Source organism: Oncorhynchus tshawytscha, linkage group LG18 (assembly GCF_018296145.1).
Source record: "Oncorhynchus tshawytscha isolate Ot180627B linkage group LG18, Otsh_v2.0, whole genome shotgun sequence".
Classification (NCBI taxonomy): Eukaryota; Metazoa; Chordata; class Actinopteri; order Salmoniformes; family Salmonidae; genus Oncorhynchus; species Oncorhynchus tshawytscha.
The window spans coordinates 14,932,620-14,959,212 of record NC_056446.1 but is presented as its reverse complement, the minus strand read 5'-3'; the positions used below and the strand labels follow the sequence as shown (position 1 = coordinate 14,959,212).

The 26,593-nt window shown below is 42.7% G+C and overlaps 1 protein-coding gene across 2 annotated transcripts in view; it reads right to left on the bottom strand.

Moving 5' to 3' along the window:
- Positions 1-954: 954 nt before the first annotated feature.
- The window catches only part of LOC112217565 (A-kinase anchor protein 7), a 59,586-nt gene continuing 33,947 nt past the window's right edge, over positions 955-26,593 (bottom strand). For both annotated transcript variants that reach the window (XM_024377942.2, XM_024377943.2), the window contains one exon: positions 955-2,763. In XM_024377942.2, the coding sequence (XP_024233710.1) occupies positions 2,543-2,763 (221 nt within the window). In that variant the 3' untranslated portion in view covers positions 955-2,542. The remainder of the gene's footprint in view (positions 2,764-26,593) is intronic.

Here is a 26,593-nt window from a genome sequence, read left to right as displayed (position 1 = left end):
TTCTTCTTGCCACTCTTCCATAAAGGCCAGATTTGTGCAATATACGACTGATTGTTGTCCTATGGACAGAGTCTCCCACCTCAGCTGTAGATCTCTGCAGTTCATCCAGAGTGATCATGGGCCTCTTGGCTGCATCTCTGATCAGTCTTCTCCTTGTATGAGCTGAAAGTTTAGAGGGACGGCCAGGTCTTGGTAGATTTGCAGTGGTCTGATACTCCTTCCATTTCAATATTATCGCTTGCACAGTGCTCCTTGGGATGTTTAAAGCTTGGGAAATCTTTTTGTATCCAAATCTGGCTTTAAACTTCTTCACAACAGTATCTCGGACCTGCCTGGTGTGTTCCTTGTTCTTCATGATGCTCTCTGCGCTTTTAACGGACCTCTGAGACTATCACAGTGCAGGTGCATTTATACGGAGACTTGATTACACACAAGTGGATTGTATTTATCATCATTAGTCATTTAGGTCAACATTGGATCATTCAGAGATCCTCACTGAACTTCTGGAGAGAGTTTGCTGCACTGAATGTAAAGGGGCTGAATAATTTTGCACGCCCAATTTTTCAGTTTTTGATTTGTTAAAAAAGTTTGAAATATCCAATAAATGTCGTTCCACTTCATGATTGTGTCCCACTTGTTGTTGATTCTTCACAAAAAAATACAGTTTTATATCTTTATGTTTGAAGCCTGAAATGTGATAAAAGGTCGCAAAGTTCAAGGGGGCCGAATACTTTCGCAAGGCACTGTATATGAGTAAAACAACTGCTTGAGGCAGATGCTTTTAAAATACAGGAACTACCCACTGACCCATCTGTTGTGAGGAAATTCCAATGAGGTTGCATCACAAAAGGCTCTAGACCTTTGCCTTGAACCATCCCCAAAGATCAACACCATAGATCATTCAAAACACCCTCAAGGCATCAGTCAACCTGACAGGAAACAAAGTCTGTTCGATCGATTTTCATATCCTGATTTATTTGTATTTTTTATTGTTCATTGTGGCTAGACATGACACACAAAACTGTCGTTGACATCTAGCAAACCTGGTACATAGAACAACCTTTAAGACTGTGGAGACCATAAGCAAGGCAGCAGACAATGCTGTAGCATCCCATGACACATCTGTGACACAAAGCATATGTTAAGGTTCTGGTGAATTTATGCAAAAGCTGAATATAGACATAAACAAAACACAAGCCTCCAAGAGCAAGGTAATAATAAATCGAGGTCTACTTCACTTCAGTCATTATTAAGGCCAGTTCGGATGTGGTAATTTAAGCATCTACTTCGCTAACAGCATGTAAAATAAAAACTGAAATTCATCAGTTGTCCTTTTTTCAGCCAACTATTTTTTTCCTACTCATTTCAAAATTACAAACATCTTTTTTTTGTAGTAATGTAAATAATATACAAAAAAACCTTCCACTATGACAACTGGATGTACTTTCTGTTGTGTTTGTACTGTGGTGTCTCTCTCCTGTGTAGTACAGTAACCTACTCTTACAGTATGTGTTACAGTAACCTACTCTTACAGTATGTGAAGTTCCTTGGTGCTGTCGCCACCCTGGAGGCGGGCACTGGGAGTGTTCAGTCAGTCAGATGCAGATGGACCCTGTCCTCCAGAGATCTTCCGGCGGATGCTAGCCTGGACAGCTGGCTGGGATAAAAGCTCCTTTATGTCCTGTAGTTTCTGAGACGGACACTGGTTCTGTGTGTGAAGGGGCTTCCCAACCAGGTCTGCTGCATCAACCAGCCTCTTCTACAGGGGACAAACAAAACACACAAACAAACTAACAGACACCCAATGTGATCCTCATCGCCAGTAGGTCAACCTTTTTGGCTGTGTATATTCATTAGATTTTAAAAAGCAGATTTTTACCACGGGTAGGTCATGGGACCCACTCTACATTTACCCTTCACGTCTTAACCACATACAGCACAGATGAGACAGGATCACGTAAACATAGTTCACAGCATATTTTCTAACTGCATAGTCCAGCTCAATTCCCTTGGCCTCAAGATTTTGAGTTGCAGTTCATTTTGTAGTGATGTTTTGTTTTAGCTTTAGTAGAAAGACGGTGATTGTCTTTGCACTGACCGCACCTTGCGGCGGGCCGAGGTTTAGCCCAACCTAACCTCAGGTCCCAGATCAGTCTGTAGTGTGTGTCGTGACACGTCAGCTCAACTCTGAATGTTGGGGCGACCTTTGGCAGCCAATAAATCAGAACAGCAATTTCCTTCAAAAGGGAAACTCTTTATAGGAGGAAAGAATGAAGGTCCAAACTAGTCAGACAGTTGGGCAGACAGACACGACAGAAGCTTGTTTGGAGGGAGACTGCTGAGAGTAGTGGGTGACAGAGTTAAAGATACACAAAAAGCTGCATAGGGATTCCACGATCAATTCAGTGTCCTGCCCCAAAAAGCCCACCTTCCTTGTCTAGTAAAACCCCTCAACTGCCCATTGGCTCCTGGGCTGGCTGACTGCCTGAGTTCCTGCCTGGGCTGGTTAGTGTCCAGTGCCGCCTGGGGGAATTGTCTGTGGTCACTTGCTGCTGGCGCTGGTGTCGGTGGTGGTAGTGTTGACAGTGTTGACAGTGTTACTGTTGAGGTTGTCGGAGGGCCGCGCCAGGTCAGATGACGCGGCCCCGTTGTGCTGAGTCTCATCCATGTACTGCTGCACGGCCCGCAGCACGGCGTCCTCCACCAGCCTCTTACTCAGGCTCACCAGCTCCTCATCGTCAGGCTCCGGACCCCTCTTCACACCTACACAACCAATGACACCACAACAGCAAGCGTCACTACTACACCCGGTCACTACTCACACCATGCAGCCTAGCAGCTCTGAGCTACATGACCTTTACCCTATTCCAGCTCAGTGTCAAGTTCTGTCAACACAACACGAGCCCCTTGGTTAAAGGCTCTTCAAGCCTCAAAGCTCAGTGATGGTAAGCTCATACAGTGTCAATTAAGTACATTCCCAGAGGAGTACAATTCACATTTTGAGCACTTAAGTGATTAAGGTAAGCTATGAATTTACTGTGGCTATAGTTTTAGGAGAAATATGTTGTGCCTGCAGTACAGATCTCTTGTTAGCTACTGTATCAGTGACAGTCTGCCAGTATTAAAGTATGTTCGAGTTGGAGGGTGCATTAGAGTGACAGGGGGATTTGGCATTAACAGTGAGAACACTGAGGAGCCGAGGCTAAAAACAAGACAAACACTGGTGTCATCCTTTCACGCTCTCGTTCCAGTATGGTTTAGAGTCAAACAGTCTGCTAGTTACACAAGAACATGTCAAAAGGAGGAAGTCCGGGAGAGTACAGTGCTTTAAATGAAATGGTGCTTTGGGACTCAGAGAGCCCACTGAGAGACAGAGACACACGTACTTGTCCGAGCAGCCCGGGGCCCGCTCTGAAAAAGATCTGCAAGACAAACAATAGCCGTTTAGCAACAGAACACTACTTCAACACAAATCAGACTCCATTTTCCCACAATCAGGGGCGGTTGTGTGGCGATTAGCCTATTCTTTATTTTGATTGGCCATACACATTTTTGATCGACTGAGAGCATACCTTGATTGCAGTGCTGAATGATAGGTTTGGTGAATTTCAACACAGTGATTTAGGAATCTCACACATTTTGATTTCTGTGGTGTTTTATGGTCTCGTACTCAGAGGACCACTGCATTGCAGAATCAAGTAGTCAGATTAAGAAAGGTTCATCAGTGTTAAGTGTATTTCTCTCAGGGATGAGTCTCTCTCCAAAGACATTTAATGAATACTTACAGCAGAGGGGGAGAAATAAATAGCTTTCTTCACACAGCAAAGTAATGACCTTTATTATACCTTATAGTATGCAGATTAGAATGACGCGTGTGCTGCGATACGAGTGACACATGGAGAAGTTGGTTATCAGAAGTGTGAAGCAAAACATGTCAACTCAATCAAGGCAGGAGTGCACTTTGTACCATGGAAGTCCACAGAACAAAATGTGAGAGAGTGTGCAGTACATAGAAGGGCGTGCATACATCCACGGAACTAGATACTAGTAATTCTATTTCTATGTCTGCATTTGCCACGTGAGGGGGGGGGAACTCACAGAGGAGACAGACCCCTTATGGGTTGACAGACGTCAAACCCGAACATTGTAGACTAGAGAGACTCTCTATCTCGCTCTCTCCCACTCTCACGAGAACAGTGAGCAGCGTGAAGGTAAACTCTAGTCCATTAGTTAGTGCTGTGGCTCAGAGAGAACTTTATGAGAGCACTAAACGCTCCATCCACACCGGTAATAATGCAGGAGAGATCAGGCTGACAGATTAAGAGCTAGCCAGCAGGGTGCACCTGAGAGACAAGTGAAGTGGTTCACCTTTTTGTATTGGACTGAGAAAAGGGAAGCCAAAACCCAGACTAGCATACGTAGTAGTCAAGGCGAAAGCATTAGAATGATTTTGAGAGTATTAAACTATGCAAGTATCGAACAGCACTCTCTCTCTCCGCCTCTACTCCACTCCTGTGCCCAGACATTTCATCAGACGTGGTATCAAACGGGGCGGCAGGTAGCTGGTTCTAATCCCCGAGCCGACTAGGGGGAAAAAAATCTGACGATGTGCCCTTGAGCAAGGCACTTGACCGTAATTGCTCCTGTACGTCGCTCTGGATAAGAGTGTCTGCTAAGTGACTAAAATCTAAATGTGTGTGGTTTTCCTCCACCCCTGGAAGGGGGAGTGGTGCGGTGGAGTCTGCTTGGAGGTATTTCCTGAGGAAACGGCAGCTCCATTAGGGAGATCCTGAGAGAGCTCCTCCTAAACCACCAGGTCATCTGAGGGAAATGAGGCGAGGAAGGATCTTTTTTAGCTCTGCTCGCTCTCTGCTGTACACACACACACACACACACACACACACACACACACACACACAGGGACTCAACCGCTGCACTGCACCTCATCAACCAGCACACTAGATTGAATATCTCATGGATAATGGATAAGCCACATTCCAAAACAAAAATGAGTATTCACAACACAGCAACTAGGATATTCTCCAACAAGATAAAGTGATGCATCAAATGAGCCCGTACAGTGGGTGTGTGTGAAAGTCATTGCATGCTGAGCCTAGCGCTTCTGGACCTTCTGCAGTCATATATCACAGGGCGCTTGTCTCTCCGTCACTATAGGGACCTAGTGCTGGTGGCCTGACAAGGTTGCCATTGGGTCCCAGCTCCAATCTGTCCTTGAACGGGGTTAGAATAGGCCGTGTGTATGTGTTTTCCCATGACTGTGCACTGCGTGTGTGTGTGTGTCTGTGTGCATGCACATGTGGCTGCATAAAAGCAGACCGACAGGAGTGCAGACAGGCAGCAACAACACAGCGCGCTCTGCCAGTCATGTATCTTACTCATCAGACACACAAGCAGGAATGTGCTACACACCTCAGGCTGACATGATGCCATAGCAAGAGAACAATCAAGTGGTCTCTTCCAATATGGATACAGATCACAATGAAGCCTCTGCTTGAATCAGCAAACCTAACTAGCACTGTATGTGTCTGAGTGTGTTCTGAGGCCCTCTCCCGTCTTTTCTAACTACACTGGGAATAACAGGCAGACAGATCGGCTTTAGCTGGTTACAACTACCCGTCCCCCCCTCCTCTCCCCTCCCCCCTCCACTCCACCATGCTGCCTTTTAAAATTCCAAAGCTATTATTTAGCGCTGTTGGGGTTGTCAGATGCTCAGGGCTCACAGTTTGTGCCCGTGGAAGAACAGACGGTCTCCCTTTTCCGTGGAAAACACAGACACCCTTTCACAGTATTCACACGGCCAGCCAGCGGCCAAACAAGGACACGCTCCTCGCACCCAGCTGGGCTCACGAGGCGTGGTGACAACACAATCACATCACCCAACGAGCATCTGACCTCTCATGACAAACCTCTTCACCCTTCTCTTTCTTTCCCTCCCTCCCTTCCTCCCCACCCCTCTAGTTTCCCTCTCACTCCTACTCGCTCTTTCCCTCCACCAAGCTAGAATTAAAAGTAGGGCAAACATGCTCTCAGAAAAGGCAGCTCTCTGATTGCAGTGTTTCAACAGAAAAAGTCCCCCATCGAGTTGGAGACAGAGAAACAATGCAGAGAGAAAATCCTGCCAAATTAAACAAGACTAGCTTTGCCAGACTGGCAAGAGCTTTGGACGGATTTATAATAGAGAAATGAAAAATAAATTGTTTGGCAGCATGGGAGCTTCCAGGGCTGAGTGTGCTGTATTGCCAATTGTTGGAGAGGCTGTTGGCACATAGCAGCTCCAGAAAAAGACACAGGCACTTTGACAGACAGCCCCAAGTTCAGATTTCAGTACACTGGTGACAGAGACAGGAGCACGAACGTTTATGGCATGTGCACGTCGTTTATAGTGGACTATAAACTCTTCCGCAATGCCAAGATAAGACCTAAGGAACAAATACAAATACACAAACAAAAGCACATACTTACCCACACACACAATAATGGACACCCGGATACAAACACACATTCTCACAGAGACATACAGTAAAATGATAAGCCCCTTTCTTTCTCCCATTGATCTGAGTCCCAGCCACAAGCAAACCAGAAGACAGAAAGACCACCCACACCCAAGGACTTACGGATCTTCTCCTCTGCTCGGGAGAAGGGAAAGCAACACAACTGCCCCATAGCCGCACTGCTCCTCTGCCCCCTGTCTCTCTCTGTCTTTATCCTCTCTCTATCACTCTCTGCTCTACCCCGCTGCAAACAGATGAGTAGTAAAATCCAACACGGCTTCCACACTGCCTGAGATGGAGTGAGTGAATGAGGGAGTCAACTAAGAGGCTGAAGGCTGCGTTCACTCTTTGACAAAGAGGGGAGGGGTGTGTGAGTGTGTGGAAAGGGAGGGGGTTACTCAAGCTCCACCCTCTTCCCTTTCGCTGCCTTGGATAACTGCTTTGGAATGGCCGGCAGCTGACTGCCGTAGTTGTGTGTTCTGCTGTGGGTGTGTGTGTGTGAGTGTGTGTGTGTATATATATGTGCGTGGTCTCCGAAAGATGTGCCAGTTTTGATTATAGCTACAACTGTCCCAGCTCCCCGGTTAGGCAACTTAGGATGACCAGTGGGAGACAGAGATTTTCATTTTAGTACCACGCTCAAGACAGCCGGCATTGAAACAGGAAGTAATGGTGGAAGTGGTTGCATCATCAGCGATGCGCTATCACACAGTTGGGAAGTCCAGGTTGGAGGATTGTCCTTGTAGGAAGACTCCATTGGTGAGTTGTGTTGAAGTGGTGCAAAGTTCTTCTGACCGGTTGTCTCTCTGCATCTCCTTGTTCAAGTAAAGCACCGACTGTGTTGGGGGGTTTGAGATCCTCACCAAGTACAGCCTGTGATTGGGGTGACCAGGTCACATGACTCTAGCCAGGGAAGAGTGTTCTGGAAGGACCCATGGCAACCCCCTAGCTACAGAGTAGCCAGGTCCAGAGGTGTCCGAAAGTTTGCGTCTAACTCCCAGGACCAGAGAGAGAGTTTTCAACAAGACCAAGGTTACTCACCTCGCCAGCTACTCGGCATTCCACACAAAGACGAGCGATCATTAGGAACCAACTGAGACGCTAATAATTCAAAGCTGTGTAGGCACTATGACTGTCACTCACAGCTGGCAAATTCTGTTTCCATTTAATGAGTTAACCTACAGGTCAAAAAGATACAATAAAAATCAATCAGATCTGAGATGAAAATGTCGACCCGCAACAGAATGCAGTAAGTGAAAATCCAATCCTCCTTTTTTACAATTCAATATTTGAACAATGGTAATTGCCTTTAAGAGAGCAGCTTTCTACTGAGAATAGAAAAAACGACATTAGGCAGAGAGCCAGGGCATACAGAGCCTATAGAAAGTCTCCAAGTCCCCCTTGGATTTCTTCACATTTTATTTTGTGTTACAATGTGACATTAAAAAGGATTTGTCATTTTTTGTCAACGAACCACACAAAATAATATGTTATGTCAAATTGGAAGAAAAGTTATATATTTAAAAAAATGTTTTAATTAAAAATAACACTTTAGTTAAGTATTCACCTCCCTGAGTTAATATATGTTAGAAACATCTTTGGCAGCGATTACAATTGTGAGTATTTTTGGGTAAGCCTCATAAGAGCATTGCACACCTGTATTGGGCATTATTCCCATTATTCTTTTCAAAATTCTCCAAGCTCTGTAAAAGGTGTGGGGATCATAGCTAGACAGCAATTTTTAAGTCTTGCCATAGATTTTCAAGCAGATTTCAGTCACAACTGTAACTTGGCCACTCAGGAACATTCACCGTCTTCTCGCTAAGAAACTCCAGTGTAGATTTGGCTTTGTGTCATATGTCATTGTCCTGCTGAAAATGTGAATTCCTCTTCCAGAGTCCGGTGTAAAGCAGACTGAAGCAGGTTTTCCGTTAGGATTTTGCCTGTGCTTAGCTCCATCCCCTTTCTTTTCATCCTGAAAAACTTTGCCAATGTCAAGCATACCCATACCATGATGCAGCCACCACCATCCTGAAAATAAGGAGGCAGTTATTTCAGTGATGTGTTGTGTTTAGATTTGTACCAAACATAAGGCTTTGCATTTAGGCCAAAAAGTGTCTTCCTTTGCCATGTTTTTTTCCTTCTGTATTACTTCAGTGCCTTGTTGCATACATATGCATGTTATGGAATATTCTGTATATTTGTATTCTTCTTTTCACAATTCGGTCATTATTGTAGAGTCACTACAATGTTGATCCATCCTCAGTTTTCTCCCATCACAGCCATTGAACTCTGTAGCCGTTTTAAAATCACCAATGGCCTCATGGTGACATCCTTAAGCAGTTTCCTTCTTGCCCTGCAGCTCAGTTCAGAAGGACGACTGCATCTTTGATGTGTTAGGGTGGTTTAATACATCATCCACAGCATAATTATTAACTTGACCATGCTTGAAGATACTCAATGTCTGATTTGTTATTGTTACCCATCTACAAAACACATACCGTTTTTTTTTACGAGCTCCCAGCTCTTTGAAGTTTAATCTATTCTTGAAATTCAATATTTGACTGAGGGACCTTACAGATGTAGTATGTATGGGGGACAGAGGAAGGGGTAGTCATTCAAAATTCATGTCGACCCCTATTATTTCACACCGAGTGAGTCCATAAAACTTGTGATTTGTTAAACCAAGTTTTACTTCTGAACTAATTTAGGCTTGCCTAAACAAATGGGGCGAATACTTACTATATTTAAACATTTGTAGAATTTTCTTTTCACATTCACATTATGGAATATTTTGTGTAGATCAAAACATGTAATAAATGAAATCGATTTCAATCCCATTTTGTAACGCAACAAAATGTGAAAACAGTTCAAGGGGGTGTAGACTTGCTATAGCCTAGCCCTAACCCTAACCCTCTGTATAGGCCTAGCTAGAGTTAATGATATGAATAAACACCATCTCATCTCCGATGACTCCTTCACTATTAGGTAGTGGAAAAATGTGTAGAGTGAGTCAACGCAGTCTTAATATCTGATCTGCCAGAGAAACTCTGACTACTAGTGATGCGCGGGTTGACTTATAGCCCACAGCCCCCACGGTTATATCCGCGGGCGGGGTGGGTTTAGGGTCATGACATATTGAGTGGATGAAGGGTGGGTGGATGGATTAAATAAAGAGAAAATACACTTATGGATTTAAATAAAATGTATCATCATTCTTGTGCAATTTATATCTATCTGCCATGAGTGCGTAAGCCTAAGCTTTAGGGCCTAACTGTATGCGCGCCACATAGCCAACATGCCAATCGCCAAATGCTTTTGTGGACAATGTCGGAGTTTAATTCAATAAAGAGAAAAGCTGTGAAAAGGAGAGTTGAAAATAAAGGGAAGATCCAGAAAAGCCACTTCAAATTTGGTGAAGAGGTAAAAGAGGATGAGGGCAGTGCTGGCTTTGTTATGTGCGATGATTGTGAGGCGCTATAGAAGTTCGACAGTCACAAGACGGGGAGGGGGCGTCAAGTAGACTGTAGCCTACTGTTCAGATGGGTTAAATGGAAACTCTGACTCTAGGTCTATAAACCTCTCAAGTAGCCTTAATATTAACTATTTTAAATAAAATAATGCTATTGGTCACATGCGCCGAATACAACTGGAGTACACTTCACCGTGAAATGCTTACTTACGAGCCCATTCCCAACAATGCAGAGTTAAAAAGGAAGAATATATTTGCTAAATAAAAAAGGAAATAGTAACACAATAAAATAACAATAATGAGGCTGTATACAAGGAGAACCAGTAACGAGTCAATGTGCCGGGGTACGAGGTGAGGTAACGCAGGTGGGGTACAAGGTGAGGTTGAACCGATTAATCGGAATGGGCGATTTCAGGTTTTCGTAACATTTGGAAAACTGTATTTTTGGGTGGCGTTTTTTTTTATTATACACCTTTGTTTAATCTTTATTTAACTAGGCAAGTCAGTTAAGAACACATTCTTATTTTCAATGACGGCCTAGGAACAGTGGGTTAACTGCCTTGTTCAGGGGCTGAACGACAGATTTTCACCTTGTCAGCTCGGGGGATCCAATCTTGCAACCTTACAGTTAACCAGTCCAATGCAATAACGACCTGCCTCTCTCTCGTTGCACTCCACAAGGAGACTGTTACGTGAATGCAGTAAGACAAGGTAAATTGCTAGCTAGCATTAAACTTATAAAAAAAACAATCAATCATAATCACAAGTTAACTACACATGGTTGATGATATTACTAGATATTATCTAGCGTAATCTGACTGAGCATACAAGCATCAAAGTATCTGACTGAGCGGTGGTAGGCAGAAGCAGGCACGTAAACATTCATTCAAACAGCACTTTCGGGCGTTTTGCCAGCAGCTCTTTGTTGTGTGTCAAGCATTGCACTGTTTATGACTACAAGCCTATCAACTCCCGAGATGAGGCTGGTGTAACCGAAGTGAAATGGCTAGCTAGGTAGCGCGTGTTAATAGCGTTTCAGGAGCGAGGAGAGGGACGGAAGCTATACTGTTACACTGGCAATACTAAAGTGCCTATAAGAACATCTAATAGTCAAAGGTTAATGAAATACAAATGCTTTAGAGGGAAATAGTCCTATAATAACTACAACCTAAAACTTCTTACCTGGGAATATTTAAGACTCATGTTAAAAGGAACCACCAGCTTTCATATGTTCTCAAGTTCTGAGCAAGGAACTGAAACGTTACCTTTCTTACGTAGCACATATTGCACTTTTAATTTCTTCTCCAACACTTTGATTTAGCATTATTTTAACCAAATTGAACATGTTTATTATTTACTTGAGGCTAAATTGATTTTATTGATGTATTATATTAAGTTAAAATAAGTGTTCATTCAGTATTGTTGTAATTGTCATTATTGCAAATAAGAAAATGTAAAAAAAATGTGGCCGATTAATCGGTATTGGCTTTTTTGTGTGTGGGGGTCCTCCACTAATCGGTATCGGCGTTGAAAAAAATCATAATCGGTCAACCTCTAGTATGTACATGTAGGTAGGGTTAGAAGTGACTAGGCAATCAGGATATACTGTATACTAAACAGTGTGAAAGAGTGGGTGTTGTGTGGCATCAATATGCATGTGTGTGAGCATGTATGTAGGAGTGTGTGTGTGTGTGTTTGTGTGTGGGAGTGCCAGTGTAGCATGTGTGAGTTTGCATAGAGTTTTTCTTTCTTTCTTTGAGAGGATCTTGAGAGAATGTGCAATTAGGAACCGCCTGTAAAGGTACTATGTTTATCAGTATCATAAAAGCTGATTTTATTTCAACCACATAAAATATGCATTCATGCCAAACTGAAATCTTAACATTTTGGGTCGTTTTTACAGCTTTCTATTTTTTTTTACAACTGGTCAAACTGATGTCATGTATTACATTTTTACAGAAAACATTTCCTGTTTTAAAAAACAAAATGTATTACATTTCTTAATGGTCCCTAAATGTCTTTGCTCCGCGAAAGAAGCAGAGACGACAGAGAAAAATGTAACGATGTCAACTACAGTAGATTGAAGCATTCGTTCTATCCATTTATGACATTCTAGTGAGAAAGGGTTTTTATTTTGTCTTCTAATGACAAAAGAGAAGCTGAATGTATCTAATTATAGACAAGTTGACTAACAAATAGCTGACCAAAATGTTGGATATTCTAGGCAGAAACCTATCTAAATTAGGGCCCTTGTAGCAGTCCACTCGTACGGACAAAGATTCAGCAGGAGGCAGGCAGGTCGAGCTGTAAATGGTGGTTGAATTTATTTACACAGTGATGAATTTACAAATACAATATTCACATCCCTAATAAAATTTTGTCAAGTATTCATCCACTTTTTTATGGCAAGCCTTAATAAGTTGCATGGATTCATTGTGTTCAATAGTGGTTAACATTTTTTCATGATTACCCCATCTCTGTACCCCACACATTCGATTATCTGTAAGGTCCCTCAATCGAGTAGTGAATATCAAGCACAGATTCAACCACAAAGACCAGGGAGGTTTTTCCAATGCCTCGCAAATGTTTTTAAATTATACATTTAACTAGGCAAGTCAGTTAAGAAAAAATTCTTATTTACAATGATGGCCTACACCGGCCAAACCCGAACGATGCTAGGGCCAATTGTACGCCGCCCTATGGGACTCCCAATGATGGCTGGTTGTGATACTGTCCGGAATAAAACCAGGGTGTCTGTGGTGACGCCTCTAGCACTGTGATGCAGTGCCTTAGACCACTGCACCCCTCAGGAGCCCCAAAGGGCACTGATTGGTATTTAAAAACCATAGGCTGAATATCCCTTTGAGCATGGTGAAGTTATTAATTAGGCTTTGGATGGTGTATCAATACACCCAGTCACTAAAGAGCTATTGACATCCTTCCTAACACAGTTGCCAGAGAGGAAGGAAACTGCTCAGGGATTTCATTGCGAGGCCAAGACAGTTACAGAGTTCAACGGTTGTGATAGGAGAAAAATGAGGATGGATCACCCTTGCAGAGTCATGTGAAATACATAGATTAGAGACTAATTGATTTATTTCAACAGGCTTAAAATCTATGGCAAGACCTGAAAATGGCTTTCTAGCAATGATCAACAACAAACTTCACAGAACTTGAAGAATTAAAAAAATACAAAATGGGCAAATATTGTACAATCCAGGTGTGCAAAGCTATATAATCAAGATACACAGAGTGTAGAAAACATTAAGGACTCCTGCTCTTTCCAAGAATTGAGACTGTTCTGAGGGGGGAGGGGGTTGCAACTCAATATTAGGAAGGTGTTCTTAATGTTTTGTACACTGTGTATATTTAACGAGGAATTGATCAAGATTGACAAACAAATAGCAAACAATTGACACAATTAATAGCCTGTTCAAAGAGTGTTACGTTACAGCCATATTCTAAAATGGATTAAGTAGTTTTTCCCCCTGATAAATCTACACACAATAGCCCTTAATTCGAAGGCGAAAATAGGTTTTAAAAATATTTTTGTAAATGAATATCCTGTTTCAATTGATCATTCTCGAGATGTTTCTACAACTTGATTGGAGTCCACCTGAGGTAAATTCTATTGATTGGACATGATTAGGAAAGGCACACACCTGTCTATAAAAGGTCCCACAGTCGACAGTGCAAGTCAGAGAAAAAACCAAGCCATGAGGTCGAAGGAATTGTCCGTAGAGCTCTGAAACAGGATTGTGTTGAGGCACAGATCTGGGGAAGGGTACCAAAAAATGTCTGCAGCATTGAAGTTCCCCAAGACAAAGTGGCCTTCATCATTCTTAAATGTAAGATGTTTGGAACCACCAAGACCCTTGGTCAGGGAGGTAACCAAGAATCCAATGGTCACTGACAGAGCTCCTCTGTGGAGATGGGAGTACCTTCCAGAAGGACAACCATCTCTCCAGCACTCCACCAAATCAGCCCTTTATGGTAGAGTGGCTAGACGGAAGCAACTCCTCAGTAAAAGGCACATGACAGCCCGCTTGGAGTTTGCCAAAAGGCACTTAAAGGACTCTCAGACCATGAGAAACAAGATAGTCCTGTCTGATGAAACAATGATTGAACTCTTTAGCCTGAATGCCAAGTGTCACGCTGTGTGGATGTTTTTCAGCGGCAGGGACTGGGAGACTAGTCAGGATTGAGGGAAAGATGAACACAGCAATGTAGAGAGAAATCCTTGAGGAACACCTGCTCCAGAGTGCTCAGGACCGCAGACTAGGGCGAAGGTTCACCATCCAACAGGACAACGACCCAATGCACACAGCCAAGAAAATGCAGAAGTGGCTTTCTGGACAAGTCTCTGAATGTCCTTGAGTGGCCCAGCCAGAGCCCGGACTTGAACCCGATCAAACATCTCTGGAAGGACCTGAAAATAGCTGTGAAGCTACAGTCCCCATCCAACCTGACATAGCTTGAGAGGATCTGCAGAGAAGAATGGGAGAATCTCCCCCAAATACAGGTGTGCCAAGCTTGTAACGTCATACCCAGGAAGACTTGAGGCTGTAATCACTGCCAAAGGTGCTTACACAAAGTATTGACAAAAGGGTATGAGTACTTGTGTAAATGTGATTTCAGTTTAAAAAAAAACATTTTTGCTTTGTCATTATGGGGTATTGTCTGTAGATTGATGAGGATTTTTAAAAATTAAATTAACTTTAGAATATCGCTGTAACGTAAAAATGTGGAAAAAGTCAAGGGTCTTAATACTTTCCGAATGCACTGTATATATACATATTTTCACGGACCCCTGCAGTACCTCCGTGGCCCACTGGTTGAAATCCCCCGAGTTAGCTACAATGGAAGTAATAGCATGACTACATTTTGTAAACAATTTCATCAATGACGACCACTTCGTTATTAGTTTGGCTGCTACGCAAAAAATGTGACGACAACATTAAATGGTCAATAAAGAAGTGAAATATGGAGCCAAACTGCCAGAGAACTGACTACATCTCCATGTTAGAGCAGTAGAGTGGAAAGACAGCCAGGATCATTCAGATGATGAAGTGAGGCTAGACAGAGCATGTGTATGTTATGACCCAGTTGGCACACACTGCTCTGCTCTGACCCCACTGGCCCAGGTCCTCCTCTCACCCACTCTACACTATCACCACCTCTCACCCACCATCCAAGGCACACCAGACAGCAGCGTTTGTGAAATACTATGCCAGGGTGACTACTGTCCTCTCCTCTACTTAACCCTCGAAATATGAGATTCAATTAGCAGCCAACTCTGGGCTGTTGGTATTCAAAGCTGCTGTGGCAGACTTTGGCCAGACTGGATGAATTGGTAGGGCATGAACGTACGCATGCACACATCTCGGTGTGCAGAAAGACTATGAACTAGATGTACCAGGCAACATTCCTGTTGCTCTCCTAACCTTGGCTGTGACAGCGTGACGCCTGCTTAGAGCTCAATGACATAGAACTGCTCTCTGGACGTCGGCACTGTTAGATGTCAGATAGACAGACCAACATAATGCTTGCTGGCTGGCTGGCTGTCTGTCTGTCGACCTTGTCTAGATGACTGTGCTGATATCAGACACAGCTCTGTTATTGTTTTCGGGTAATAAACACTGATAACATCAGAGCTCTTTTCACCTCCCTGACCAAGGCCCATCTCCCCCAACTGCTCAGTTTGGCTGGGTGGTCAGCTGTTGGAAGAGCCTTGGTGATTCCAAACTTCTTCCATTTAGGAATGATGGAGGCCACTGTGTTCTTGGGGACCTTCAATGCTGTAGACTTTTTTTGGTACCCTTCCCCAGATCTGTGCCTAAACACAATCCTGTCTTGAACCAATACAGACAATTCTATCAACCTCATAGCTTGGTTTTTGCTCTGACACGCACTGTCAACTGTGGGCCCTTACATAGACAGGTGTGTGCTTTTCCGAATCATGTCCAATCAATTGAATTTACCTCAGGTGGACTCAAGTTGTAGAAACTTGAATTGAATGTGATGAAAGACATAAAAGCTGAAAGAAATCCTTCTCTACTATTATTCTGACAATTCAAATTCTTAAAATAAAGTGGTGATCCTAACTGACCTAAAACAAGGAATTTTTACAAGGAATAAATGTCAGGAATTGTGAAAACCTGAGTTTAAATGTATTTGGCTAAGGTGTATGCAAACTTCCGTCTCGAACTGTATCTCTCTCTAAACAGTATATTATATCTATCTATATTCACACTACCGGTGAAAGGTTTTAAACCCTTCAATGAGTAGGTGTTTTCTTTATTTTTACAGTTTTCTAAGTATGAAACTATGAAATAATACATGGAATCATGTAGTATTTTTTGTAATAAATGTGCAAAAAAAACAACAACTGTTTTGCTTTGTCATTAAGTGGTATTGTGTGTAGATTGCTGAGATTTTCTTTTTTACATCCATTTTAGAATAAGGCTGTAACAAAATGTGGAAAAAGTCAAGGGGTCAGAATACTTTCCGAAGGCACTGTATTAGAGGTCGACCAATTAATCGGAATGGCCGATTAATTAGGGCCGATTTCAAGTTTTCATAACAATCGGAAATCGGTATTTTTGGAGATAAATTATTATAATATTTTTTTTTTCACCTTTATTTCATCTTTATTTAACTAGGCAAGTCAGTTAAGAAAACAGTCTTATTTTCAATGACGGCCTAGGAACGGTGGGTTAACTACCTTGTTCAGGGGCAGAACAACAGATTTTTACCATGTCAGCTCGGGGATTCAATCTTGCAACCTTACAGTTAACTAGTCCAACGCTCTAACCACCTGCCTTTCATTGCACTCCACGAGGAGCCAGCCTGTTACGCGAATGCAGTAAGCCAAGGTAAGTTGCTAGCTAGCATTAAACTTATCTTATAAAAAACAATTAATCATTCAATCATAATCACTAGTTAACTACACATGGTTGATGATATTAGTTTATCTAGCGTGTCTTGCGTTGCATATAATCGATGCGGTGTGTATTCGCGAAAAAGGACCGTCCTTGCTTCAATGTGTACCTAACCATAAACATCAATACCCTTCTTAAAATCAACACACAGAAGTATATATTTTTAAACCTGCATATTTAGATAAAAGAAAGCCAGGTTAGCAGGCAATATTAACCAGGTGAAATTGTGTCACTTCTCTTGCGTTCATTGCACGCAGAGTCAGGGTATATGCCGCCTAATTTGCCAGAATTTTACGTAATTATGACATAACATTGAAGGTTGTGCAATGTAACAGGGATATTTAGACTTATGGATGCCACCAGTTAGATAAAATACGGAAAGGTTCCGTATTTCACTGAAAGAATAAACGTCTTGTTTTCGAGATGATAGTTTCCGGATTCAACCATATTAATGACCTATTGCTCGTATTTCTGTGTGTTATTATGTTATAATTAAGTCTGATTTGATAGAGCAGTCTGACTGAGCGATGGTGGGCACCAGCAGGCTCGTAAAGCATTCATTCAAATAGCACTTTCGTGTGTTTTACCAGCAGCTCTTCGTTGTGCTTCAAGCATTGAGCTGTTTATGACTTCAAGCCTATCAACTCCCGAGATTAGGATGGTGTAACCGATGTGGAATGGCTAGCTAGTTAGCGGGGTGCGCGGTAATAGCGTTTCAAACGTCACTCGCTCTGAGACTTGGAGTGGTTATTTCCCTTGCTCTGCATGGGTAACGATGCTTCGAGGATGGCTGTTGTCGATGTGTTCCTGGTTCGAGCCCAGGTAGGGGCGAGGAGAGGGACGGAAGCAATACTGTTACACTGGCAATACTAAAGTGCCTATAAGAACATCCAATAGTCAAAGGTTTATGAAATACAAATGGTATAGAGAGAAATAGTCCTATAATAACTACAACCTAAAACTTCTTACATGACCTGGGAATATTGAAGACTCATGTTAAAAGGAACCACCAGCTTTCATATGTTCTCATGTTCTGAACAAGGAACTGAAACGTTAGCTTTCTTACATGGCACATATTGCACTTTTACTTTCTTCTCCAACACTTTGTTTTTGCATTATTTAAACCAAATTGAACATGCTTCATTATTTACATGAGGCTAAAAATCAGCCAATTAATCGGTATCAGCTTTTTTTGGTCCTCCAATAATCGTTATTGGCGTTGAAAAATCATCATCGGTCGACCTCTACACTGTATACAAAAGTATGTTGACACCCCTTTACATCCGTTTCTGACAAGTGTATGAAATCGAGCACAGCCATGCAATCTCCATAGACAAACATTGACAGTAGAATACCCTTACTGAAGAGCTCAGTGACTTTCAACATGGCACTGTCATAGGATACCACCTTTTCAACAAGTCAGTGTGTCAAATTTCTGTCCTGCTAGAGCTGCCGTTTCCATGGCCGAGCAGCCACACACAAGCCTAAGATCACCATGCGCAATGCCAAGTGCCAGTGGAGTGGTGTAAAGCGTGCTGCCATTGGACTCTGGAGCATTGGAAATGCACTGAAGTGATGAATCACCCTTCACCATCTGGCAGTCCGACTCTCAAATCTGGGTTTGGCGAATGCCAGGATAACCCTACCTGCCCTAATGCATAGTGCCAACTGTAAAGTTTGGTGGAGGAGTAATTATGGTCTGGGGCTGTTTTTCATGGTTCGGGCTAGGCCTCAGTTCCAGTGAAGGGAAATCTTAATGTTACAGCATACAATGACATTCTAGATGATTCTCTGCGTCCAACTTCGTGGCAACAGTTTGGGAAAGGCCCTTTCCTGTTTTAGCATGACAATGACCCTGTGCACAAAGCCTGGTCCATACAGAAATGTTTTGTCGAGATTGGTGTGGAAGAACTTGAGTGCCCTGCACAGAGCCCTGACCTCAACCCCATCAAAAACCTTTGGGATGATTTGGAACGCTGCGAGCCAGGCCTAATTGGCTAACATCAGTGCCCGACCTCACTAATGCTTGTGGCTGAATGGAAGCAAGTCCCCGCAGCAATGTTCCAACATCTAAAGCCTTCCCAGAAAAGTAGATGCTGTTTTAGCAGCAAAGAGGGGACCAACTCCATATTAATCCCTATGATTTTGGAATGAGATGTTCAATGAGCAGGTGTCCACATACTTTTGGTCATGTAGCATATCTACTGGCGTGTCTTGAAATCCAAACTCACCTGGGCGGGCATTACTTTTAATGTCGAACAGCGTGAATATGACAGATACTAAATTCATAAAGAGAGACTTGTTGTGCAAGAAACAAATACATTTATTAATTCCGACCGTGCAGACTACTGAGACTTAGATCAGAAATGTGTCTGCCTGCATTAAATAACAATGAATTATATTACATTAGCTACATATTTCATATCGATTTAGCCTAAAACAGAATGAATCCCATTACCTTCAAACCCTCTCGAACCCTTTAGCTTAGCCACTGAAGAGCACTCTATTGGATCGTTATCTAAACACTAACTGTGTGTTATATCCAAGACGATAGCTCATCACCATTAGATTAAAAAGGCAAGAGCAAATGACTGCAGCCTGGTTTACTATAGATTCCCTCCTTGTGTGTGAGAAGAGAATCAAGCCCATTAAAGGTGTCTGAACAGTGGCTGGCGACGTCCACAGAATGAATAATCCAACAACAAACAGCATCAAATCAATAGAACAGCATGTTTCATATCTACAGCCTCAGAGAGCAAGCAGGGTGAGGCTATTGAGTGACACTCCATAGCAGGGGGTGGGGGGTAATGGTGACCATCGTGCGTATGACTCGCAAACAACACCATCTTTCATCCACTACTTACTAGGGATGCACGATATAAAAATCGGTAAGCATATCGGAGTCGGACAATATTAGCTAGAAAGCCCAACATCGGTATCGGCCCGATGTCTAGTTTAACGCCGATGTGCAAAGCCCATGTCAAAGCATACCTATGAAATGTAGGTAGCTGTTTGAAAGACGTCACAAAAAATATATAGTGCTAAATGTGCAACACGACATTCCTAACCTAGCCCACAATGTCTGCTGTGTAGATCAAACAGTTAACACGTCGAGCAGTCATTTGAAAGAGTAATACAATTTCAGTGAGACAACACAAAAAGGCCAAATTCATTAATGCCAAGTTAATGGGATTCATTGCCCTTGACAATCAACCTTTTCTCTGTCGTGGATGATGTTGGCTTTCGCCGACTGGTCAAGCAACCGGTACACACTACCAAGCACGCGCTATTTTTCAAATGTTGCCCTTAACTTCAAGACTGACATTTGGACCAGCGATGTCAGCCTCATGAGCATTATGAGTCTGATAGCACAGTGGGTCGACAAGGATTTACTACTGAGGAAAGCCGTATTGCATGCTCGAGAATGTGCTGGTTCTCATACCGCAGCTGCCATTTCAATAGCATTTGAGAACATGTTTGAAACTTAGAACAATGAACACTCCTAGCTCCATTCCAACAACTGACTCGAGAAATAAGCTCAACTCCGCCTGCAGCAGACGTGATACCCTGTCATGGCATTAAAACGCCTGCTCAACAAAAATGCCAACACAGACCGTTGGCCTAACTTGGAAAATTACTCTACTAGAGGCTGTAAACAAGCGATTCGGTGGCATTCGCTGAGCCTCTACTGTGTCGCCACCATGCTCGATGCTAGGTACAAGGACTGTTACTTCGACGCAGACAAGAAATAGGGTAGGGTTTACGTGAAACGTTAGACACACCTGGAAACGTACATAGTGACAGTGCACACCGGGAAAGAGAGGCCACGAACAGAGAGCTGAAACTTCCCTGCTTGACATGTATGATGAAATCCTGGTTGAGACTGAACAAACAGCACAGCAAGTCAGTGAAATTGGTTTTTATTATGTTTTATTGGTAATGGGGACATAAATAAATGCCAACAAAATAACCTTTTGGTCAGTGTGTGTTTCAACTAAACTCAGCAAAAAAATAAACGTCCTCACTGTCAACTGCCTTAATTTTCAACAAACTTAACATGTTATGTTCATACAAATATTTACACAAGAGTCAACAACTGAGACAAACTGAACAAGTTCCACGGACATGTGACTAACAGAAATGGAATAATGTGTCCTTGAACAAGGAGGGAGGGAGGGGGGTCAAATTCAAAAGTAACAGTCACTATCTGGTGGCCACCAGCTGCATTAAAACCTGTTAGGGATAGGGGGTATCATTTTCACTTTGGATGAATTGCGTGCCCATAGTAAACTGCCTCCTACTCGGTCTTAGATGCTAATATATGAATATTATTATTACTATTGGATAGAAAACACGCTCAAGTTTCTAAAACGGTTTGAATTATGTCTGTGAGTATAACAGAACTCATAGGGCAGGCAAACTTCCAAACAGGAAGTGGAAATTCTGGGGCTGGTTGAATTTCAAGTCATCGCCTATTCACATCCAAACAAGATATGGATCTCTTCGCACTTCCTATGCCTTCCACTAGATGTCAACAGTCAGTAGAACGTGGAATGAAGCCTCTAGTGTGATGTGGGACCGGATGGGAGGGGAATGAGTCTGTCAGAATGCCAGTTCCTGGTTGAGCATATTACTGTTGATATAGCCTTGCGTTCCATTACTCCGTAGACAAAAACGAATGCGCCAGTTGGAACGTTATTGGATAAATATATAAAAATTAACATCCTGAAGATTGATTCTCTACTTAGTTTGACTAGTTTATTCGACCTGGAATATAACTTTTTAAAGTTTTCGTCCGAGTTCGCCTGGACCAGCGCCAGCTTTTGGACATGTGAACTAACCGTGCAAGCAAAAGCAGCTAATTGGACACTAGTAATGGACATTATGGAACAAAACAACCATTTATTGTGGAACTACGACTCCTTGCACTGCATTCTGATGAAAGATCATCAAAGGTAAGGGAATATTTATGATGTCAAATCAAATCAATGTAATTTCGTATTTCTGTTGACTCCAACATGGCGGAGAAATATTGTTACGTCTTAGCACCGTTTTAGATTTAGATTATTGTATGCTTTTTTCGTAACGTAAAAAATAAATATCAGCGGTTGCATTAAGAACCAGTGTATCTTTAATTATATGTAAAACATGTGTCTTTCGTCAAAGTTTATGATGAGTATTTCTGTTATCTGGCGTAGCTCTCTGTAATTACTCCGGATATTTTGGAGGCATTTATGAACATGGCGTCAATGTACACTGAGATTTGTGGATATAAATATGCATATTATCGAACAAAACATAAATGTATTGTGTAACATGATGTCATATGAGTGTCATCTGATGAAGATTATCAAAGGTTAGTGATTCATTCTCTAATTCTGCTTTTGTGACTATCTTTGGCTGTAAAACATTTTAAAAATCGGACACGATGGATAGATTAACAAGATGTTTATCTTTCATTTGCTGTATTGGACTTGTTAATGTGTGAAAGGATGAGCCTGCAGGAAGGGTACCACATGAGGGAGGAAGTGTTCCTTGTAACGCACAGCATTGAGATTGCCAGAAATGACAACAAGCTCAGTCCGATGATGCTGTGACACCGCCCCAGACCATGACGGACCCTCCACCTCCAAAATGGATCCCGCTCCAGAGTACAGGCCTCAGTGTAACGCTCATTCTTTTGACGATAAACGCGAATTCGACCATCACCCCTGGTGAGTCAAAACCGCGACTTGTCAGTGAATAGCACTTTTTGCCAGTCCTGTCTGGTCCAGAAAACGGTGGGTTTGTATCCATAGGCGACTTTGTTGCCAGTGATGTCTGGTAAGGACCTGCCTTACAACAGGCCTACAAGCCCTCAGTCCAGCCTCTCTCAGCCTATCGCGGACAGTCTGAGCACTGATGGAGGGATTGTGCGTTCCTGGTGTAACTCAGGCAGTTGTTGTTGCCATCCTGTACCTGTCGGTGTGATGTTCGGATGTACCGATCCTGTGCAGGTGTTGTTACACGTGGTCTGCCACTGCGAGGACAATCAGCTGTCCGTCCTGTCTCCCTGTAGCACTGTCTTCGGCGTCTCATAGTACGGACATTGCAATTTATTGCCCTAGCCACATCTGCAGTCCTCATGCCTCCTTGCAGTATGCCTAAGGCAAGTTCACGCAGATGAGCAGGGACCCTGGGCATCTTTCGTTTGGTGTTCTTCAGAGTCCGTAGAAAGGCCTCTTTAGTGTCCTAAGTTTTCATAACTGTGACCTTAGTGTCTTAACGACCGTTCCACGGATGCATGTTCATGAATTGTTTATGGTTAATTCAACAAGCATGGGAAACAGTGTTAAAACCCTTTACAATGAAGACCTTATTTAAATTTTTACGACTTATTCTTGAAAGACAGGGTCCTGAAAAAGGACGTTTCTTTTTTTGCAAATTAATTACTTAAAAATCATACAATGTGATTTTCTGGATTTTTGTTTTAGATTCCGTCTCTCACAGTTGAAGTGTACCTATGATAAAAATTACAGACCTCTATGCTTATGCTTTGGAAGTAGGAAAACCTGCAAAATCAGCAGTGCATCAAATACTTGTTCTCCCCACTGTATATACATACAGTGCATCTGGAAAGTATACAGACCTCTTCCCACATTGTTACATCACAGCTGTATTCTAAAATGTGTTAAAACAAAAACACACAATACCCCATAATGACAAAGTGAAAACAGCTTTTTTGAAATTGTATCAAATTTATTAAAAACACGAGGGAGTATTCAGACCTTTTGCTATGAGACTCACAATTGAGCTCAGGTGCATACTGTTTCTATTGATCATCCTTGAAATATTTCTACAACTTGATTGGAGTCAAACTGTGGTAAATTCAATTGATTGGACATGATTTGGAAAGGCACACACCTGTCTATATAAGGTCCCACAGTTGACAGTGCAAGTCAGAGAGAAAAACCAAGCAATGTGGTTGAAGGAATTGTCCGTAGAGCTCTGAAACAGGATTGTGTCAAGGCACAGGGTAGGGTACCAAAACATTTCTGCAGCATTGAAGGTCCCCAAGAACATAGTAGCCTCCATCATTCTTAAATGGAAGTAGTTTGGAACCACCAAGACTCTTCCTAGAGCTGACCGCCCGGCCAAACTGAGCAATTGTTGCTCTCGAGTGAAGCTGTGTTCTAAGACACTGCATCTCAGTGCAAGAGGCGTCACTGCAGTACCTGATTCGAATCCAGGCTGCATCACATCCGGCCGTGAATGCAAGTCCCACAGGGCGGCGCACAATTGGCCCAGCATCATCCAGGTTTGGCTGGGGTAGGCCGTCATTGTAAATAAGAATTTGTTCTTAACTGACTAGCCCAGTTAAATTTAAAAATATATATATACAAATCGGGGAAAAGTGCCTTGGACAGGGAAGTGACCAAGAACTTGGTCACTCTGACAGAACTCCAGAGTTCCTCTGTGGAGATGGGAGAACCTTCCAGAAGGACAACCATCTCCACAGCATTTCACCAATCAGGCCTTTATGGTAGAGTGGCCAGACGGAAGCAACTCCTCAGTAAAAGGAACAGGACAGCCCGCTTGGAGTTTGCCAAAAGGCACCTAAAGACTCTCAGACCATGAGAAACAAGATTCTCTGGTCTGATGAAACCAAGATTGAATGCCAAGCGTCATGTCTGGAGGAAACCTGGCACCATCCCTACAGTGAAGCATGGTGGTGGCAGCATCATGCTGTTGGGATATTTTTCAGCGGCAGGGACTGGGAGACTAGTCAGGATCGAGGGAAAGATGAACGGAAAAAAAGCACAGAGAGATCCTTGATGAAAACCTGCTCCAGAGAGCTCAGGACCTCAGACTGGGACAAAGGTTCACCTTCCAACAGGACAATGACCCTAAGCACACAGCCAAGACAACACAGGAGTGGCTTTGGGACAAGTGCCTGAATGTCCTTGAGTGGCCCAGCCAGAGCCCGGACTTGAACCCGATCGAATATCTCTGGAGAGACCTAAAAAAAGCTATTCAGCGACGCTCCCCATCCAACCTGACAGAACTTGAGAGGTACAGGTGTGCCAAGCTTTTAGCGTCATACCCAAGAAGACTCGAGGCTGTAATCACTGCCAAAGGTGCTTCAACAAATGTACTGAGTAAAGGGTCTGAATACTTATGTAAATGTGATTTCAGCTATTTTTTTTATACATTTTCCAAAATTTCAAAAAACCTGTTTTTGCTTTGGCATTGTGGGGTATTGTGTGTAGATTGATGAGGAAGAAAAACAATTTCATCCATTTTAGAATAAGGTTGTAACGTAACAACATGTGGAAAAAGTGAATACTTTCAGATTGCATGCATGCGCGCGCATAGATAGATTACTTGTTAGAAATTACTGCATGGTCGGAACTAGAAGCACAAGCATTTCGCTACCCTCACATTAAACATATGCTAACCATGTGTATGTGACAAATAAAATTTGATAGATCTCGCGAATCGCCCATAAGTTAGGAAAAAGAGAGATATGGCTTTTAGGCCCCCAGCACCCTAGCAATTCACGTTGTAGACAATGAGCTTCAGCCCCTCGCCATTTGATTGACAGCTAGCAAGATTCACACACAGCAGTGTGATAGAGAGAGCAATGACGTGGTACACATATCTGTGACGTAGTAAACAATTTTCGGGGAACACTTTTGGCTCGTGAGCGCTAATTACATAACTACTGGCTAAAAAGTATACAAAAGTACTGGAGAATAAAAAACAAATAAAATGATACTTGGTGTCACAGTATCGATATAAAATAGGAAAAAATTATATTGCAATACACTACTGTATGATTTCCCCTCCCCCCTATCCATATTTCTTTCTGGTTTTGAAGATGAAAGTACCAATACTATCCCTCCACTAGCTCATCATGAACATCCAGTCATGTGTTTTTGTACCCTGTAATTTTTGTCAATATCCATTGGAGGCACAGCAATTGGCATGTTCTAGCACCACAAATTGGGGGGATTATAGCAGCAGTCAGTTTAACAGTGTGTACATTGGGGTCTGTGTCCACAAGTGTGTGTGTGTGTGTGTGTGTGTGTGTGCCTGCAAGTGTGTGTTTTTTAGAGCAGCAGCTGTGTGAGTACCACTGCTAATGGGGGCTGGAGACTGTTGGCCCTCTTACACAGCTTAGGACAAATGTTTCTGTGTGTGGGGTCCTTCAATGGCCCGTTACAATGCCATCACACATCCCTAACGGCCTGACTGGGGTTTCATACAGCCTTAGAAGAATTGGCCACAACTCATCACAATTTTGAGCCAATCAGTTGTGCTGTGACAAGATAGTGGGGGTATACAGAAGATAGCGCTATTTGGTAAAAGACCAAGTTCATATTATGGCAATGAAGGTCAGTCAATACGGAACATTTTAAGAACTCTGAATGTTTCTTCAAGTGCAGTCGAAAATAAAACATCAAGCGCTATGATGAAACTGGCTCTCATGAGGACCGGCACAGGAATGGAAGACCCAGAGATACCTCTGCTGCAGAGGATAAGTTCATTAGAGTTACCAGCCTCAGAAATTTCAGCCCAAATAAATGCTTCAAAGAGTTTAAATAACAGACACATCTCAACATCAACTGTTCAGAGGAGACTGTGTGAATCAGGCCTTAATGGTCAAATGAAACTACTACTAAAGG